General features: G+C 37.9%; 1 protein-coding gene across 4 annotated transcripts in view; it reads left to right on the plus strand.

Annotated features, from left to right (window-relative positions):
* The window catches only part of PRKD1 (protein kinase D1), a 125,391-nt gene extending 111,499 nt beyond the window's left edge, over positions 1 to 13,892 (plus strand). For all 4 annotated transcript variants that reach the window (XM_033063450.1, XM_033063445.1, XM_033063446.2 and 1 more), the window contains 3 exons: positions 1,504 to 1,771; positions 10,996 to 11,081; positions 12,922 to 13,892. In XM_033063450.1, the coding sequence (XP_032919341.1) occupies positions 1,504 to 1,771; positions 10,996 to 11,081; positions 12,922 to 13,140 (573 nt within the window). In that variant the 3' untranslated portion in view covers positions 13,141 to 13,892. The remainder of the gene's footprint in view (positions 1 to 1,503; positions 1,772 to 10,995; positions 11,082 to 12,921) is intronic.
* Positions 13,893 to 20,680: the final 6,788 nt, after the last annotated feature.

Genomic DNA, 20,680 nt, shown 5'->3' on the forward strand with positions numbered 1-20,680 from the left:
CAAATTACTTGGCTGATTGATTTGCTCCATAAAGAAAGTTATTTTTCTGAAAGTTCGGGTAGTGCTCATGAAGAACAAGAACTTCTTCTTTAATTTTTTGAATTTAATTGCCATGTAGATCACAGGATATTTAAATATACATTCTGACTGGTTATATTTCTCATTAAAAGGTATTTTTATCAGCTTCTGTTACCTTTAGTTTACAGAGTTCATCTATAATCTCCCTCAATTGCCCATATTTAAAATGAGTACTATTGATAATTTTTAAATAATATCAATATCAATAATTGGAAGGGAAGGATCTATACTGAGTTGTTTTAAGTGAGAATTTTCAAGCCGCTTACTCTGTTACTTTGTAGAACTCAGACAAGGAAGTTTGCAGAGAGGCAGAGTATAGCTAGATCCACAGTAAAATACAAGTGAAAGTTAAGAACTAAATTTTGTCAAGTTGCTTGAAAAAGCCATAGGTAAAACAATTTTTCTGTAATAAAATTTGTATTATGAATGAATAAGTATTATTATATATTACTACTTTCATCAGGAACCTGAGCTGTTAAGCCTGTCCACAACTGTGTTTTATTCATGGAAGGAAGGAACAGAAGAGATACTATGGACTGGTATTCTGGTCTACTGTTTTAGTGGAATAAGAATATTCCTCTCAAAGAGAAGTTTAAAAAAGAAAATATAGTAATTTCACGACTATAAGGCGCACCGGATTATGAGGCGCACCTCTGGGAATTGGCAAATTTCGCAACTTTGTACATTATATAAGGCGCACTGGACTATAAGGCGCACTTCTGGGTTCCGGGGAAAAATTTAGTCAAAAGGGTGCGCCTTATAGTCATGAAATTACTGTAGTAACGGAATCCCGCAATCGTGGAGTTTACTGGCACGTGCTCAATTTGCAAACATTTTTCACAGATTGGTGTAGTCTTTAAACACAGCCCCAAGCGTCCTCCCCGTGCGCAGGCTCCGGCACTCCCGCCCATCCCCGGCTGGCGAGGCAGGGCTCGGGGCAGCTCAGGGCTGCCGCGGCTCGGGGCAGCCACAGCTCACACCTCGGGGTTGCTGCAGTTCAGGGCGGCTCAGGGCCGCCGTGGCTTGGGGCGGCGGGGGGCCGCATGCTCCCTCCCTCCCCATGCGGCTCCTGCTGGCCGGGGCCTGCCCCCGGCCGCCTGGTCCCACCCACCCCACACGGCTCCTGCTGGCCGGAGGCTGCCCGGTTCCGCCCATCCCGGGCAGCTCGGCTCATGGTTCGCACTTCCAGGTTGGCAAATTTCGCAACTTTGTACATTATGTAAGGCACACCGGACTATAAGGTGTACTTCCGGGTTCGGACCAAAATTTTAGTCAAAACGGTGCACCTTATAGTCGTGAAATTACTGTACCCTTGAAGGAACAGAGGAGATGCATCTTGCAACTAATTGATGATAAAAGTTCCTCAACTATGTATTTGATAATAAAAATAAAGTGTGTCTTACTATGGCATTTTTCATTAAACAGGTGAAACTTTGTGATTTTGGCTTTGCCCGAATCATTGGAGAGAAATCATTTAGGCGTTCAGTTGTAGGAACACCAGCCTACCTTGCTCCAGAAGTTCTGAGAAACAAAGGCTATAACAGATCTCTGGATATGTGGTCAGTGGGTGTCATCATTTATGTGAGCCTCAGTGGTACCTTTCCATTCAATGAAGATGAAGACATACATGACCAAATTCAGAATGCTGCTTTCATGTACCCACCTAATCCATGGAAGGAGATTTCTCTTGAAGGTAATACCTGTTTGTGGCTGTTCTTATATAAGTGCTAAAAAGAGTACATATATTTCGCTTTTATATTATTTTCCTGTACATAACAGAATTAAAAAGAAAAAATCAGTAATGTATTGTGTCTGTTTCGTGCTATCATCTGCTTTAGACATTTCCTGCAGAACATGTATAGACTGCATATGGCATCATCTTCTCACATGGGATCTCTCCAGGAGGTGTTGAAGGAGGCACATAACCACCTACAGATGAGATTGCTATAGAATCTGTGGGGAGCTTTAGCTCCTGTAATTGGTCTTGTGTATATTCTTTTTATGTACCTCTTCATTCAGCTCTGCAGTCTGTTTCTTGTTCTACTTGTTCCAGTAATTGAGTTTGGTTTCAATAGGATGCTGTACTCTGATATCTTCGTGTGGAAAAGAAAAAAGTGAACAATTCCATAGATATGATTTCAGGAACAGTGTGAGAAAATGTCATACAAGGGGGAAAAAGCTTAGAGATAACTGTGAGACCTTTGAAACTCGAGTGCTGGTCAATGGCATCAAAGGCTTTTGATAAAATACAGAAGAACAATGTGACTAGTTCACTAGGTACATCTTTAAAGAAATCAGTTCTATTAAAAACGTCTCTAAACACAACTAAGTAGGGCATTTTAAAAAATAGCCACTTCTGGTTTCTCTAACATTTTCACATACATAGCATTTTAGGCAACTTGATTTTCTTTGGGATTTTTTCTTTAGTCCAGAATTCTGCAGGATTGTAAGTCTTAAAGCAAAGAAACATTGTAAGCATCAGATTCTTATATCCTTTTCTGAATTGTAATATATGCCAAACTGAATTACAATATTAGCATTTAAAATTTTTTATATTTACAGTACCGTTTTTCTGGGTTTTAGGTGATGTGTTTAACATACCTGTTAAGCAAATTTTAAAGCAGTGTGCCTACTATAATATGCTTACTATAAATGCTTACTATAATATATATTACAGTCATGTGAGATTCTCTTCTGAAAATGCTCTGAGAGCATTGTTTGTTATTTTATCTCAGTGGCAGATGAAGTTTGAAATCTGTTGGAGAAAAAAAAAAAGCTATAAATCTGCACAATTACACACTGAAGTTCTCCTGAACCTCCACACACTTTGATATGTAAGCTGACAGAATCTGTTGGCAGCAATGCTTTATCTGTCGCTAGAGATAAGCAAACAGCAATCAACACAGGGGAAGCTGCAAGAAATTGTCTCCCACAAGTTTCTACTGTGGTAGACAGAAGATCAATTTTTACACTCAGAGGTGAAGATTCAGTAGAGCACCTACAGAAAACTCACCTACTTGAGTGTTACCTCTCCATTTGTAGAATCACAGCCTTCATTAAGAGTTGATGAATACCAGCCTGCAAGCATGCAGAAGGCAGGAAAACACACTTTAACAAATTACTAAATTAAAATCTGCTTATACATTGTGATTTTATTACATATTTTGGATTGCTAGATGATAAGCCACTCTATTGTGCTAAATGAAAACCTGGAAAATGTCTGACAAGATTCCATTACATCTAACACAGGCAGCTGAAGTCTGGATTGCTGTCCAAGTATTACTTGAAAAGGCTGGTTTTTAGGGCTCCAATTTGAACTCAAATTCCATATTGCTTAGGGAAAATAAAGGAATGTTTTTCTCATGTCCTGCTCCACTCTCCTGCGCAGCTTGTGAGAAGGCAGTGCCCCTGTGGTCTTGGTGGCTCCGTCCAGTTTCTGTTACCTCTGACAGTGCAGTGTGGTTAAAATGCAAACCTATCCTAACACATCTAATCTGAATTACAGTTCTGAACAGTGCTATCTTAATTAATGCTGCAAATGATTGGATCATTTAGGGGAGAGACACAGACTATTTTAAAGATTTTATGAAGGAACTTCTGCATGCCTATTGCAAAGATTGCTGCTGAGCAGTTAAACCTTTTGTGTTTTGTCCGTGACTGTGTCTCAGAGCCAAATTAAAATTTCTTGCAACTGTAGTTATTCCAGTGTTCTCTTCAGGCCATGCTCATGTAAAAATTTGAGGAATAGCTAAACTTAGTTATTGCCATTTTCTATTTTTATTACAGAGAGGAAAAAGCATGTATTTCTTTGAATTTAGTAGATAGTGTAGCAATTTGAGTGACTTACACTGTGTTTAGCATCACTTTGGTTTTAGTGCACACTTCATGCATTTCCTGATACTTGCTAAAGAACAGCATATTAATTTGTGAGCTGGAAGGCAGAGGGTAGCAGAACTTTAAAAGAAAAAAACTGAGACTGATCATATGTAAATAATGTGTCTGGAAAAGTAACAACAGTGATAAAGTAGCCTAAATGTTCCCATTATGTATTACTTAGTCAATTACTGGTCTTTAAGTAGAATTGGCTTTTAAAGTTTTAAATTGCACTGATGAGGTGATAGATTCATAAAAAACACATGGCCCATAACAGTTTAAACTGCATGGTAATATAAATAATATACTTAAAGTCTAACAGATTCAGAGGAAAAGCACATGGAGATAAGTTGTATTTTGGGGGAAAAGTGTGTCGTATTGTTCAATATTCTGGTCTGAGTTTTTCTTTATAGTTACTTTTCTGTAGTGTTTTCTAGCAGTTCTTAAAATAAAAATCTCCAGTCACAAGCCAAGACAAAAGACAGGAGCTTTTTGAGGATAATATGTGCGTAATTTAAGTCACCATCAACTGTTGTCTTCTCTGCCAGTCATTTATATGGTCTGTCATTCACGGAGTCCTCTCTTTCCATAATGTGTCTGATGTTGTAACTCCTGGATTAATTTTGTCAACTCTTCCTGATGAGAAACTTAGCTTTTCTTGTGTAATGCTTTGTCCTTCCTTTTCTCCATTAAAATGTAACTTGCAAAAACTAAGGCGTTTTAATTTTGTAGGTCTCAGATTTCTCCAAAGGGAATTCTGATTTTTACCTAAGTGGCTGCATTTTTCTGTGCTTTTCCAGTAACTCTTCACTCTTTTGAAAGAACACATCTCAAAACTTGAGTCTGTTTTTGGATGTCTAAATAGGATTGAAACACTTTACTGGAGATAAGTAGTTTTTATAGTTTATGGTTTGGTGTGTTTTAGAAAATCAAATTTTGTCAGAACCATTCAGCATTTCATTACCCAGTCTGTTTCTGCTCTGTGTCCAATGTTTGTCAAGCCATGCTACATTTCTAAATTCACTGCATTGCTGTATGACAGTCAGAACATAATTCAGTCCTAATTGCTGCATTTTACTAGATACAGTTATAGAGGAATCTACTTGCAGAATTCTTACCTATTTTATAACTTTAAATTTCACATGCCTCAAATATGGAACCTGTTTTCAACAGCTTTACTGTTTGTTTCCAGCTTTGACCTTCGAGTCTATCAAATTTGCATCATCTCAAGAAATTTATTTTTATTTAGCTACATGTTGCCAGAAAAAAATACTGCTAAATATAAAGATAGAACTCCATGGTGGAGTTCTACCTGCTAGTATATTTTATGTACTATGTCTTCACTGTGGTAGCTATTCTTTTGAACTATGGTCCTAAAATGTGCTATGTCAGGATTGGAATTATTCATGGTGTGTTTCATTCTGCTGTTGTATTTTCATACAACATTGTATTTATAATATTTTTTCATCAGCTACTACCAGCACAGCTGTTACTACTAGCCTGATGGGCTATGTGATGTGTACATCATTGGTTAGGTGCTTTGCATTGCTTACTATTATTAAAATAATTTGGGAACAAACAATGCAATTCCTATCATCCATTAAATTTGATCATGGTGTCCCTCTTACAATGCTTTGTAGTCATAAATAAATACCAGTCATAAATAAATACCACGGCTGCCTTTGAGCCAGTATTCATTTATACTTGTTACAGCATAATGTGAATAGAAACTCTGAGTGCTTCACACATTAATGAGAAAGTCACATGAATGAGTGAGCATTGAGTACAAGGAGGTCAATGCATGTTATAGCTCAAAGATGCTCTCTGCCTCTGTAAATGTTTAGCTAGCTGTTGAAATGGAGGTCTTGGCTCTACTTACACCTTTGCTAGGATAAATTAATATTGGGAAACCTCTCTGAGGCTACAGCTTAGAATTGCCAAGGATTTCTTTTGAGACTACATCTGAATCTATGTCCCTGGAAATCTCAGCCAGCTGAAGATCATTTTCTGCTAAAATAACTGTATGTACAGTAGAGCATTTGTAAACAAAGCTGTATTGACCAGCAGCAGAAAAGGGATTTGTGTGTATGAAAAAATTATAATAATGATCACCTCTAATCAATTAACCTATTCTTAGAAAAATCCAGGGCCTAGGAAGTCCTGGAGCTCCTATATTAGGAAGCAGCTTAAATTTGTACAAATGATGGCAGTAATAGTAGGTAGTATTCTAAGTGTACTTTAAAAATTCTGAATCAATTATAAAGTTATCATTAACAGGACTGCTTTTTAAAATATCCTTTTGGGAATTTCTTGTTTATAACTTACTTAAAAATTTTAAATCTGTAGGGAAGGACTAAATTAATGGTATGTTTGTAATAGGTTTTTCAGATATTTTGTAAAGTTTTGCATTTATATGCAGGTCACGTCCTAATTGAGTTAAAGCAGTCATTCCTGTTAAAAGTAATTATTGTGTTAATTTGATACTTAGAGTGAAAATTGTGACTTTGTCTGTACTAGAATTAATTATTTACCATATTAATAAATTTGCATAAGCAGTATAGGGTAATCGACCTCCTGACTTTAGATGTAGGTTCTTTCCAGTGAATTGAAGCTAAAGAGGCATCTTTCCTAAAATCAAAGGGACACAGAGCTTTCTAAAGTTTGGATTTGTATTTTTCTGTTGGGGATTCTGCTGAATGATCACCTGTCTAAAAGGCCAGTACTCATTCTGCTGGAGTAGTTGGCTAGTTTATTCCCTCTAACAAAGTCTCTAGCTCCTGGAGCTTTGTATGTCCTCAGCTGACTGCTTATCATGGAAGGTAAACAGGAGCCCATAAAAACGTTAGAAAAAGCACTTCCATAATCCTTCCAGAACTTTCACTCAGGTTGCCTTCTGGGTGATAACCTGGTGCATTCCCATAGGTGACCATAGGTGGTCTTTCTTAATGCTCTGAATTTATTTATTGATTTTACAGAGGAACACTATAAAATTTTATAAAGCTCCTAAAATGTCTGATAACCCTTTCCACATGTCTTTTAAGCTTCTTAATTCCAGCACTCATAATATCATTATTAACCTTTCTAGATCCTTCTTTGCTTTACACTGCACTGTTGTTTTATTGCCCTGCCTGTATCTATCACTTGCACCTTGGCTTCTGTTATTCAGGCAGAACTCTTACATGTTCAAAAAGTGGCATTTCTTGAATTGCATAAAAAGTAAAAATAGTATAAAAGTATTACTGCTAAAGATCAAAAGGAACAAATACACTTTGCTGTTGAAACTCGTGTTTTCTTCCTTCACTTAAGTTTGAAAATGTTGAGTTACAAAGCAAATTAAATTGTATCAGATCATTTGAGTTTCTGCTTCATGTATACTTCTAGAAGTCATGTTGCATTTCTGCTTATTTATTTGTTTGTTCTTATCTCTTAAGAGGCAAGAGATAGGCAAAACTTTCTTGGCAAAAAGAACCCTAGATGAAAAATTAAAAATAAACAGCAAAACTGGTTACAGAGACAGCAGTATTCCAGTAGTGAACAAGCAGACTATCTGTGTAAACTGTTCTCAACTGCTCGATACTGACAATTGTAACCATCCAGGAAATCTGCCTTTTCACTCTCATCATAGTTTTCTTCCCTGTCTTTTTTTGTGCACCTTCTCTAGTGATTTTTTTCTAGACCAGTGCCTTTCTGGTCTGTTCAACAAGCCATTGGCAATTTCCCCCAAGAGTACAAAGAAATCTGTTATTACATGTAATACATCCTTGTCCTGAAGTGAAAAAAAGGGGCAAAGGGGCCCCTCATCCTGTAACTTGAGGGAGGTTGAATAGCTAAATATGATTTCATCACTTGTAAGGCTCACAGTCATATCTGCTTCCAGTGGGTTGCACTGAAGGAATGTAACAGAGACATTTTCAATCCTCAGTGGCAAGAGGAACATTCAGTAGTACTTGACAGTTGCCAAGGCACAGGCTGGGATATGTGCACCTACACCACAGCAGTTACCAGGACAATCAACCCTTTCATCAAGTTCTTGACCTATTTTCCAAACTGAGATTCATAGAAAATGATTGAAAAATGAACTCTGAAGATCATACACACCCAAATATCACTGAAAATAATAAAGAAATGGTAGCCCTACTAAATTCATATTCAGCACTGGCTTGCGTACCAAAAGACAGACAGAAGTCTTACTGTAATTCTGCTGAAATTAAGGGTAAGTTGACAATATTGCAGAAGATGCTGATGTTTGTGATACTCAGATATACTGCAGTGGGTGAGGGACTATGCTTTCCTCTTTGAAACATCAGATAAAAATAATGGTCACTACCTTTTGATAGGTGACATCAAAACTGTCTGTATGACTGACTTACCTCTTCCCCATAGCTTGGAACTTGAGATTGTCTCTTATGAATAAAGAGGAAGAAGATTAACCCCACTATTTTGGAAAACAAATGAGTTTCAAGAATGATGCTATCTCTCAGTAATGGTCCTACTGGACATCCACTGACTTTCTTATCCCACATACAGTTCACCAGCATTTTGAGAGGCAGCAAAATAAACACAATTTAGAGAACTGAGCATTGACTGTACTTGATGCTAAAAGAGACAGTAGGTAAGAATCTGTTTGTCCACAACAGAAAAGTGAAATTAGGACCATCTGTTCCAGGAAAAAAGAATGGCTCGGAGCCTCTGGCAGTGCTTTCTTTGTCAAAAGTCCTGAGATTTATTTTCTGTTCCATGATTGCTTTGATCTCCAAGACAGTATTCATCACCAGGAAGTCTGGGCTGCTTTAGTGATAGTCTCCTATTGCTAAGAATAGGTTTGTCTGTCAAAGTAACTGCATAAATTCAGATAGACTGCTCTGTGCATTCCCATTTTCCTGGACATTGTTTTCATTGTGCTCTGCCCCATGGCAGGAACGCACATAAAGCCCTAGGTGGCAAATTGAGCCTGCAGAGAAATGTCTCTGTTAAAAAATAAAGGCTTTTCCATGTTGTTGTAGAAAATACAACCTCAGAGATAATTGCTTTAAAGAATTCTGTCCCATCTCATACTCTTAAAACAGACAAGATGATTATTCAGCTCCTTTAATACCCAGCTGGCAACAATATCCATCTGATGTGTTTCAGACCCAGTGCCCTTCAGTGATGCCGTGTGTCTGTGTTACTTTCAAGACCATCTTTCCCTGTCACCATGATATAAACAGAGAAATAAAGATGTAAACCAGCATACTTTGGACATACCAAGGGATAATGTGTCGAAATGGAAAAACTGTAGGAATATTATCATTCCTTGTAGCTAGTCAGTTATTCTGGAATAACAGTAACTTTCCACTGGAACACACGCTGAACATTTAGCACCACCTAATAGGATTTAACCTTTCATTATAGCCTCTTTTTCTTTTTCTTTTTCTTTTTCTTTTTCTTTTTCTTTTTCTTTTTCTTTTTCTTTTTCTTTTGTTGTTCTTTGTTTTTTTGTTTGGGTTTTTTTTTGTTTTGTTTTTGTTTTTTTGTTTTTTTTGTAATTGCATCCAAAGCTCATCAATCTCATTCCAGAGATTTTTCCAAATGGGTCACTCATTGCAGTTCCATGCACTGGTCATTGACTCATGGGCCTCATCCCTTCAGGCACCACAGCACACATACCTACGGGATAAAAGAGTTGGATTTGTTGTGCCTGGAGAAGAGAAGGTTGCAGGGGAGACCATGTAGAACCTTCAACTACCTAAAGGAGGATAAAAGAGAGCTGAAGAGTGACCTTTTACAAGGGTGTGTAGTGATAGGACATAGTTAATTGCTTTAAACTGAAAGAGGGTAGGTTTAGGTTGGTTATTAGGAAGGGCTTGCATATTAGGAAGAATTTCTTAACTGTGAGGGTGATGATACAGTGGGACAGGTTGCTCAGAGAAGTTGTGCCCCATCTGTGGAAGTGTTCAAGATCAAGTTGGACAGGGCTTTGAGCCATCCTGTCTAGTAGAAGGTCTCCCTGCCCATGCTAGGAGAGTTGGATCTTTAAGTACCTTTCCAACCTTTCCTACCTAAATCCATTCTGTGATTCTGTGAACCTCAGTGAGTCATTGACTCCGAAACCATAGAACTCATCAAATTTTTAAAAGAAGCCCTCTCATTTTTCTGAAACTGACAACTGTTGACTAGCAATTAGAAGCAATGCTGAGTTCAAAAGAATAGTATTGCAGGAGTTGGTGACTCACAAAACCTGATTTCTCTACTCAGGGACTGGAAAGGTGCTGCTGTCAGCTGAATGTGACACTGAAAGTCTCAGAAGAATACATCCATATATGTTGTTTACTGTGGTATCTGAAGAATACTGCTCTTGGGAGGAAAATATTAAAACTGGAAGATTTGGAGATGAGGGAATATTTTCACTCAAAGTGACCTTGTACCTTGCTGCTAAGAATGTCAGTGTGGGAAAACTCCATTTATTATACCTACTGCTGCTCATCCTCTGCCTCTTTTGAGAAGCAGAATTCCCATGTAGAGATGACACACTCTCACAGCAGGCTTGAGCCTTGTGCTGGGAGAGGTGGCTGAGGCACAGCCTTGATATGACCTGTGGTGCCCTGAGCCCTTTGATCTATCGGGGCAGGCAGCACCGCCCTTCTGCCAGGGTGAGCTGAGCCTAACAGAGCTGTGTCCCCGTGTCTGTCAGCCCAGCAGTGCTGGTGGGGTGATGGAATAACCTGCTCCTTGCATTTCAGCTATGCCCTGGTGGTTATCTTGGTTGCCATTATGTGTCAAATCACACAACTATAGACCTTGCATGAGTTTTGTTTCTCTTGAGAAGGATTCAAGTGAGAATTATTTTCAGGCAACTGTTCAGTAAAATAGTTGTAATCCCATTAGGAAGGGTTGCGTGGATGCCTTCAAGTACATCAGCATTTACTGCAATTAGTAAAAAGCTGAAGTAAGAAGGGATAACTGCCCACTTTTTACAACTACCATGTCTATGTAGCTCTCTGTTTGCATGTCCTAGTTGAGACAAATACACTTAAACTAACATTTTCCAATATTATTTCTTTTCAGCTATCGATCTCATAAACAATTTGTTGCAAGTGAAAATGAGAAAGCGCTACAGTGTGGACAAAACATTAAGCCACCCGTGGTTACAGGTATTTCTACAAATTTCATGTTTTTACTTTTGCATTTAGACTCTAAACATGTAACAAATCTTCATCATTAAGCACAGTAGAATCTAAGGAAACCTACAGACCTGAAGATGTTTTTAGATCCTTGGAGCCTTGTGCGTATTCAGTGATTTACCTTTGGTTTCTAATTAATTTCTGAAGTATTCGATTCCAATATTAAACAGTCTTATGCTTTTAAAATACATTACAAAAATATCATATTTGTCTGTTGAGAAAATTATGTATTAAAAAAAACTCCTGGGGACAGCCCAGGGCAGGGCATTGGGTCCCTCCCTGGAGATGAGGACAAGCTGAGGCTGGACAGATGCATGGGCCTGTTTGATCTCCCAAGGGAGCTTTGTTTGCATCTTGGAAAGTAATCATGGCACAGACATGACATAGACCAGATGCATAATCCCCAATCCCAAAAAATTCTTTTTCAAAACAGAAAACTGAGTCCAACTGTGGTATCTTATAGCTGATACTCAAAGTAGATGGTGACCTTCTGGTACAGGAGGAAAAGGTGCACCCCACCTTTCTTAGGGCCATTTATCTGGAGCTTGCTTTCTTCCTCTCAGATTTTCTGTCCCTCACTAGTTTTTTTCCTCCAAGACTGTTCTTCTCTGTGGCAACCATTGCAGAATGCATTTGCTTGAGTCTTTGGGGAGCAGAAGTGTCTGGGCTAAGGTCAGCAGCAAGGATGCTGGCTGTCTCACGTGACAGGACAGGGTCCTTCTCCTCTATATCCACTTTTATTGCTTCTGTAGTAGTGAGTGGAAGTGAACTAAGATGAGGCAGTTCAGCAGCAGCTCTAGCACCAGGGATGGGATGAGACCTCTGTCTAGAAAAGTCCTACCCTGCAAGCCAAGGAAAGGTAAGAGTGGTTATTCTTCCTTACAGGGCAGTGAGACTTAGTGGTGTTCTATGAGAGGATGACTCTAAGAGAAGGGCCAAAGTATATGAGATACTAAAGATGAAAGCTTTATGCATTTACTGTGTTTGGGCTTTCTGATGCTTTGGTTATATGGTTAGGATTGTGTCTTAGGCTGGGACAACATGAAGGAGAAAAAAGAAAACTTCATGCAGGATCATGAGGAGAGATTAGTCTCATGAGGCTAGGATTGGTTCTATTACTGCAGCTTTCTGCGTGCTTTGGGTGGGAACAAGAAAAGAAATTATTAAACTTACATACTTTGGACAGATGAGAGGCTGCAGTGCGTGATGGTCTAGACAGCATGAGACTCTAACTTCCAGCCTTGTATTTGACTGTCAACATGGAGTTCCAAACTAATGTTCCTACCCTAATGTTTACATGTATATGTTTCTTTGAGCAAACCAGCAATTTCCCGAGTTCAGAAAAGGAGTTTTTTCTAGCCCAAGCTGAATTTATGTTCTGCATCATTATACTGAGATGCAGATGCAACTGTCTTGACTGATACAGATCACTAGAATGTACTTGTATGATTTAAAGATATATCTTCTTCCTTATTCATCTTGTGACTAGAGTGAGGAATTGCTTTACCACCATGCCTCAGTTAGATATTATGGCAGTCTGTATATATCTGTACATTTTGCAAAACAAAACAACCTGTAACATCTCAATACTATATACTTGTGACAATTTGATAAAATTAATTTATCTAAAAACCCTCTGGGGATGAAATTTATATCTTTAGGCAGATTTCACATTTATATGTTTCCATTCTAGAGCAATAGGGATGACCCTTAGATAGCCAAGTAAATAGCACTTTGAGTGTTATTGATAGCAGAAGGGAATATAATTTATTTTAGGAAATGTAGAAGTAATACTGTTATTCTTTTTCAGGACTACCAAACCTGGTTAGATTTAAGGGAACTGGAATGTAAAATGGGGGAACGTTACATCACCCATGAAAGTGATGACTCCCGGTGGGAACAGTATTCAGAAGAACATGGATTGCAGTATCCAGCACACCTTATCAGTCCAAGTGCTAACCATAACGAAAACACCAAGCTAGAAGAAACAGAAATGAAAGCCCTCAGTGAGCGTGTCAGCATCCTTTAAGTTGCATCCCCTATAATCTGTCAAAACACTGTGGAATTAATAAATACATACGGTCAGGTTTAACGTTTGCCTTGCAGAACTGCCATTATTTTCTGTCAGATGGGAACAAAGCTGTTATGCTGTTACACTGTTGATATATCTGAGTTGCCAAGACAAATCAACAGAAACATTTTTGTGTGACCAACTGTGTTGTATTTACAAAAGTTCCCAGAAACACTAAACTTGTTATTGTGAATGATTCATGTTGTATTTAATGTATTAAAACCTGTCTCCACGGTGCCTTTTCAAACTAGCGTTTTTCTTACTTGAGCCTCATTTTGGTAAGAGAGAACTTTCCCGTGAAGATCTCGGGGGTTTTTTGTGCATCGTTAGTATTGTAATTGTAAGCAAACTCTTGAAGAGTAGATTAACTGCTGTTCTGTGAACAACTTCTACCATTTGAATAAAAGCTTTATTTAGTGTTCTAAAAATAGAAAAGGCAAAAAATAATGATTTGCATAGAATTGTACAGTTTCAAATCAGATAACCTGTGTGTATTTGTGTGTTTGTGTATGTAGATACACATGCACACAGTATAACTTGCTCTTAAGCCTAAATGCCTTAGTAAAATATAAACTGCAGCATGTCAGTTGTATTTCCCCTTTTCTTAAAATATTCTTCTCTATTATGAATATTCTCTAATATGTACATTCAGAAGCTAAATAACGTGTTGACTTTGTGTATGTTTTCAATAAAAGCCTTGTTAAAATAGATTCATTGATGAAACTTTCTGTTTAAAGTAATCCTGGAGTGGCATCAGAAGTATGTAGAAAAAAATAATCATTAAGAAAACAGTGTGGAGGTAGGTGGGAAAATGCTGCTGGATAACCTCTGCACCTATCACACACATTTTATAAGAACCTAATCAGACTGATTTTGTTCAGTCAGTTTTGAAACACACTGAGGGAGTGGGGAAGTTAAGGATGCATTAAAGGAATTTTAGTTTTTTTGAGAAATGTGCTGCTTGTGCTTTTTTACTGAGTTCCGCTGAACTGACAAGGTATTGGAGATCTTTCTTGCTCTTCCCCTGAAAACTTTAGAGATACAAGCTGTCATTTCTAACAATTGCTTAGACTACCAATGCTAAGCCATTTACTTTTAACAGTGAGAGACATTCAGGCTGCACTATAAAAACACATGACAGAGTAACTCACTGAAAAGCTGAAATTTATTCTACGCCATGGTCTATCTTGGAAAAAAAAAAGTTAATACATAGGTATTGAAGACTGAGGTTAAAAATTTAAAGATCCATTGGATGAGAAGCAGAAGTATGCAAAGATGAGAGCTTTGGACCTTTACATATGGTAAAGATCCACTGCTCAAATATTGGCTTTATGTTACAGTCAGGAGCTCTTTATTAGATAAATCCATTCTTTCATTGAAGAAGAGCTTTCTCCTGAGAAAATTTTTGCCAAATACATAACATCACTAAAGCCAGAAGAATTTTTCCTTGGTATTTTGCACTTCTGCTGGATAGTTAGTGTGTACTATAGAGGAAATGAAGAAAAGGCACCTCTATTCATACAGAAGAAAAATTATATTCTAGGAAATTAAAATCTATTGTGAAAAATTATTTATAAGTCTCTTCTCCTTCCTCCCCACCTTCTTTCCCTACTCCCACTTCCAAAAAATCCAAAACCTTTTTCCGCTTAAAGTCTGTCATAATCACGGCCTTTTGGCATGTTCTGAAGCAGCTCTTGTTGGGCAAAGTCAAATGTGTCAGCTATTCTGCCATGCTGTATTTTCTGCCATATCTATATTTTCTGTCAGGATGTTCCTACGAGACTGAAAATTGGCTAATCATTGGCCATTGTTTATTTTTCTTTCACCTTAAGCTTAGTCATCAATTGACTGTAAACTAAACATTAAAATAGACTTGGGCTGTGTATCAAATTTTCTGTCAGTAAAAGTGTATGTGCTTGAGTATATCTAAAAGTAAGTCCACTTATAGGTGCACTGATGGACTCACGGATAGAGAGAGATTATAGATATTCCATTCTATGAGGACTCCAGGTCAAGTCAAATAAACTAACTTTTCTAAAAGGAAGTTAGGAGAATTGCCAGAATCATATAGACTTTGTTCAGATGCTGATATCATGACTGCTCATAAGGAGCCTGGATATCACAGAAGTGCCTTAATTTTGTTGTTCCTTGGTATTAACTAGTAACAAATTTAGAGCTCTGCTTTCATAATGATCAATTTAGGTGAGCTGGGATTTTATTAGTGACTTGGTTTCATTTACAATTAGTGTACTAACTCTTGAGCAAAGGTAGTTTTCAACAACACAGATAAATTCTCAGAAATACCAAATAGCATACTGGCGCACTCTTCTTAAACACGGACTAGTGTAGAAACTAAGTGAGGAAGCAAACCAACTTCCAACAGCATGTCTAAGAAGCTGGGTGACAAAAATAAAAACTGCGACTTTCAGTGAAGGAAAGTTCTACTGAGTACTTCTAAACCCCATTGCCTGCTGAATTCTTTCATAGCAATGCTTAGCATGCACATGAGTTTGCTAAGCACAGACCTATGTTAATAAACCTTTTCAATCTCATGGAGCACTTTCAATAAACTGTTTGCCAATGGAGCAGAGACAAAAGCATAAATCAATTTCTATCCTAAGAAACCTTCTGAGTAGTTACTAAACATGGTTTCCAAGGAACTCTTATTACTGAGGGCACATTTCACTTTTCTTCCTCTCCACACCTGTTTTGTTTTTGTGGGGGTTTTTGAGTGCTGAAGCTTGCTTCATCACTTTAAGAAACTTGTGCAAATATTCAATGTTTTTCAAAAAATAATCTGCCATCAGCCAATATAATACATTAAAATTTTCCCTGCTGCTGTTCAAAAATACTACACTCTGAAATTCGAACTGTTTGCATTTCAGGCAGACAGATGAATTCACTGATTCCTGAGTTGTAGCCTAAATGGAAACTTGCTCTTCCAGACACATCAGCATCAAAGTATACTGAAGCAAATCTGGGGTTCTGTTGTCCTGTATAATTTTCCTTTGTATTTTTTTTACTCAGGAAAATGGAATGGTAAGCTACTCTGTAGTAATATTTCCATGGCCTTTACCATTTTCCATTAGGCCAACAGTTCCTGCACATGCAACATGGAAACAAAGACAACAGTGGTTATACTGCATATAAGTGTTGATCTGAGGATCTGTTGATGGTATTTCCTTTTCAGCTACACCATATCCTACGCATATCAAGCACATGTGTACATCTAATCATATACCTGAAGACATTGTGCCAAAACTTAGCTGTGGAGTGCAGAGAAGTATCCAACACATTCTTGGAAGTCAGAATTTCTGATTTATATTACGTTGCCATTTTCACTTCAATCCTTGGTAAGTCAGAAACAGTTTATCCAGTATATCGTCCAGTTTAACTAAAACAAGGTGAGCAAAAGCATGTACTTTTACAATTTGTACGGCTCAAGTGTCATGCAGCTGCTCAGGCACATGTCACCATCCATCCATCCATCCATCCACCCATCCATCCATCCATCCATCCACATCTTCACATCATAGGACAGAAAGGAATTCCCATCAGTATGCCTTTTTCTCCCATCAGACATGTATCAGACCTCCTCATTCTCATCTTAGCAGGATCTCTTCAAAACCAATTGGATATTATACTTTCCGTGTTTTTCATCCTCCCTCCTCTTATCCTTCTATACCTCACTCCTGAAAAGCCTTTCTAGAGTCTCACCTCGCCAGGGGTTAGAAAATAGCAAATCCTGTTCTCATGTCAAGTCAATAGCTATCTGTTTTTTGTCTTAATAACAGTCTTTTTTGTTTGAAAGATTATTTGTTTTACATTATTGGATAAACCAACACCTCTTCTGCAACCTGAATTTATCCTGAACAATGAAGTCCATAGATGTGAAAGGGAAAATGCTAACAAGCTGATACAGATACATCCTTTCAAATAAGGGAGAAAGGAAAAGAAAAAAAACCTACTAGACAAATTTTAAGAATTAATCACTAAGTAGGCTAACCCCCATATACTACTTCAGTCCGTAAGGCTGGGTGAAAGATCAGAGTTGGGTACTTACGGATTATGGTTCAGTATTATTCAGCTGGGCGTACCAAAATATTGGCACCCTGGAACAGCTCTACTTCATACAGATAGTCCAGAGACTAGTGCCTGTAGTTGTTTAGCACCAGAGACTTATCTGAATTTACCTCTTTCATAGAGAAGCAAGTTTTTTTTCCCCTAGAAAAATAAGTCATAATGTATGTAACAAGGGAAGTCAAGAACCTACTGCACTGGGCACCTTCTGCCTCACCAGACCTGTGGGATCTGAACTAAAATCTCTTATTCTTGGGGTTTCCCATGCATATACCAGGTGGGAAAGAACCAAATTAAATGCAAACCAGAGGAACTCTCTTGGTAGATCAAGCACTTTCCAGTGGTGACAAATTTGACATGTGAGTCAGATGCAGTTTCACCTTGCTTTTTGCTTACCTTGTTTCTAGCAACTGGAGTGAGTCAATGCTGAAATCAGAGTCTACTGGGTGAGCTAATATTTTTTTGTGCTTCTTGATGGATCACTGCTTTATTTCAGTGAAGAACAGGGAGCACACAGAAGAGTAAAGTATTTTCTACCTTTTTAAGCACATCTACAAACTTGAATATCAGCTGCTCACAAATAAGAATTTAACAAAAGTCTACTTCTGCTTCAGACTGCAAACTTGCTCTTTTGAAAGGCTCCATGAAATGAAATGTTTTGTACAGGCGTCTAAGCACTAAAGCCTTAAACTAAAGGAATCTATCTCTTCTGTGAGTCTGGAGAACCTGAGGCCTCACTCTGCAGAAGTCTGCCAGGCAGGGTGCCAACCAGGGGAGCTACAAGGAAAACAGGCACGATGAAAATGTGCCTTTAAGGCAAATGCCGAAATCTGTAAGCATGTGTGTGCTGCCAAAGTTTGACAAAAATTGGCAGATTCTGTTGAAGTATTTCTATGAAGACAAACTATTTTTCAATATGAATCTATGATACATTTGCCAAATATAACTTAAATAGTTTTCTGAATAACTTCCAAAATGAATAGTGACTTATTGGTAATGACCTCTGACTTAATGGGGACTGTTTTTACAGAGAGTCCTAGTAACTACCCTGTGAAAAGCAAGTAGATGTTGTGGTTCCTCTGTTGACTTAGGCATATAACAACATGAGTTATTTGAACAGTTAGGTCACTGATTTTAATACATGGAAACTTAACTGACATATTCTTTAAAAAAATTAAAATTGACTTGAGGGACCTGGCTCACATTCACCAAGTAAACAGTTGCAGCAGTTTAAGATGTTACTGTCTCAGCCTCCAGCTGTTTGTTACTGGCCTTATAACAGAGCAAAAATAGAATATTTAAACTCTTCTGGCTGACACTCAGAAGAATCTAAGCACAGTTTTTATCTTGATGTTTAAGTTAATTTGTCCAATTGTGAATTAGAGCTGTGATGCTTCATTCTGCCAACTCTGTCATCTGGAAAAGGGGCAGGAAGAAAAGTGAGAGCATTCTGCTGCTGCAGCTGAGTTTGCCAGAAGTCACAGGTCAGAGTATTTAACTGTATTTCTCAAAAGTGAATTTTGCTTGCAAGCATGGATCCCCAAGGGTTTCTAGGTGTTTCAGGCTTCCTTATTTCTTCTGAAATAGGATTTACGGTCTTCAGAGACTAATTAGGCACTGTTGAGATTTCTAAGCTTGTCACTTTTGCTCATGGCATTGTATCTCTATGCTCACCACAGATGGCCACTGAATGTTATGAATAGGAATCTTAATAAAAACAAGAATTTAGGTGATTTTAAAAGCCCATGCTCAAGTAAAATATATGTATCCACAGGCTTTACTCTGTCATCTGCCAAATGGAAATACAATCAAGAATATATATGGTAGTAAGTGGTGAAAAGTTGAAGTAGGCATTTGGCTCACAGCTCCAGACTGAAAAACCCCTAATAGGTAAAATGAGACCTACTAGAAAAACCTAATGGTCATAGTTCATCTTAGGGCAATAAGGAGATCGAAATAAGGAGCACTTTCAATGTTCCTGGGTTGAACTTAACTTCACCTTTATCCTAATGGGAAGTTTTGCACATCAAAGTTCCATCTGGAAAGTGTGCCAGTTCAAGATTAACTGCTTTGACTCTGATGATAATGGCCTTTTCATATTCATTGTGGTCTGAAAACAGACCTCTCTTGGCTAAAAAATGCAGATGTATGTGTATGCATATACACTAGCATTAAAGTTGGAAGAGTTCCTACTAAACAAACAAACAGCCATCAGAAAGTACTTATTTAAAGCCCAAATACCCCTTCTCCTTCTCAGAGCTCAGTAAAACATGAAGGAAAAATTCCATGGACTATTGCTTTGAAGATCACTACATCTCAGGAAATTCAGAGAAAGTTTTAGGATTAGGGAGCTGAATTCATATGTAGAGATTGGGAAGACAACAAAGCAAAGCTTCTAGGTATCCAGTATACCTGTTCCCCTTTTTGCAACAATTGAGATGCACAATATTTTTACATATTCTAAAAATTTATGGCTATTAGCCCCTTGCCTGTGAAAAAGAATACAACTGTTTGAGCTTCACAGCTGGGGTAACACAGGTTTGCATGCATGAACTGGCTTGCTCTAAACAAGCTCACATAAATAAAAAATCAGTCTCAGTACAAGAGTACCTACACAGACAGATATTAACTTGACATATCTTAGTCTTCTTATGGATTACTGACACTTGGAAAATGCAATATTCAAAAATATGCAGGAATGTACAATATTCTCAGTCAGGTCCTCATTATGTTTCTATGTATAACTACATTTGTAGATGGCAAACTGACAAAGAAAGTAAATGAATGACTTGGGCACAGAGACCAGTAACCTTGAACAAAGCCAATAAAAGGCAGACATAAAGTCTCACATTTCCAGTTAATTTAGATGCATCCAAAGACCCTTAGATGAGATGTTCTGTGGGATATACTGTGTCCATAAAATGTGAATTATAATCCATTTACAAAAAATCTGCTGGTCACACATTTGAAATACTTGTAAATACACAGACTTGCTGTAACTACAACCACAGTTGCCTTAGAGGTCACAGTGTCTGTAGCTGACTGCAGAATAAAAGCACAGCCCTTGAAGTCCTAATGACAGGCACTAGTTAGTCATGGCAGATCCATGTACTTCCAGCCTTGTTTAGCACAAGTTTCTCAGCACATTGCTAACAAAGTAATGTGACATAGTAGAATACAGGTTCACAGTATGTTAGATTAAACTTCACCTGTGCATATCCTGTCCCTGTGGAAAATATGGAGCTCCAGGTAGTAAAGAATGCACACAGAAACAGACTTGTCTGTCAATGATTGGTGACAGCAGAAAAACCCTTCACAGTGCTATATGAAAGAGAAGCATGGTTGCATGACATTATTTACTCTTCTGAGCAAGAGGACAGAGGTGTTACCTACAGTACTAGAAATATAATTTCTTATG

Source organism: Catharus ustulatus, chromosome 6 (assembly GCF_009819885.2).
Source record: "Catharus ustulatus isolate bCatUst1 chromosome 6, bCatUst1.pri.v2, whole genome shotgun sequence".
In the NCBI taxonomy this organism is placed as follows: domain Eukaryota; kingdom Metazoa; phylum Chordata; class Aves; order Passeriformes; family Turdidae; genus Catharus; species Catharus ustulatus.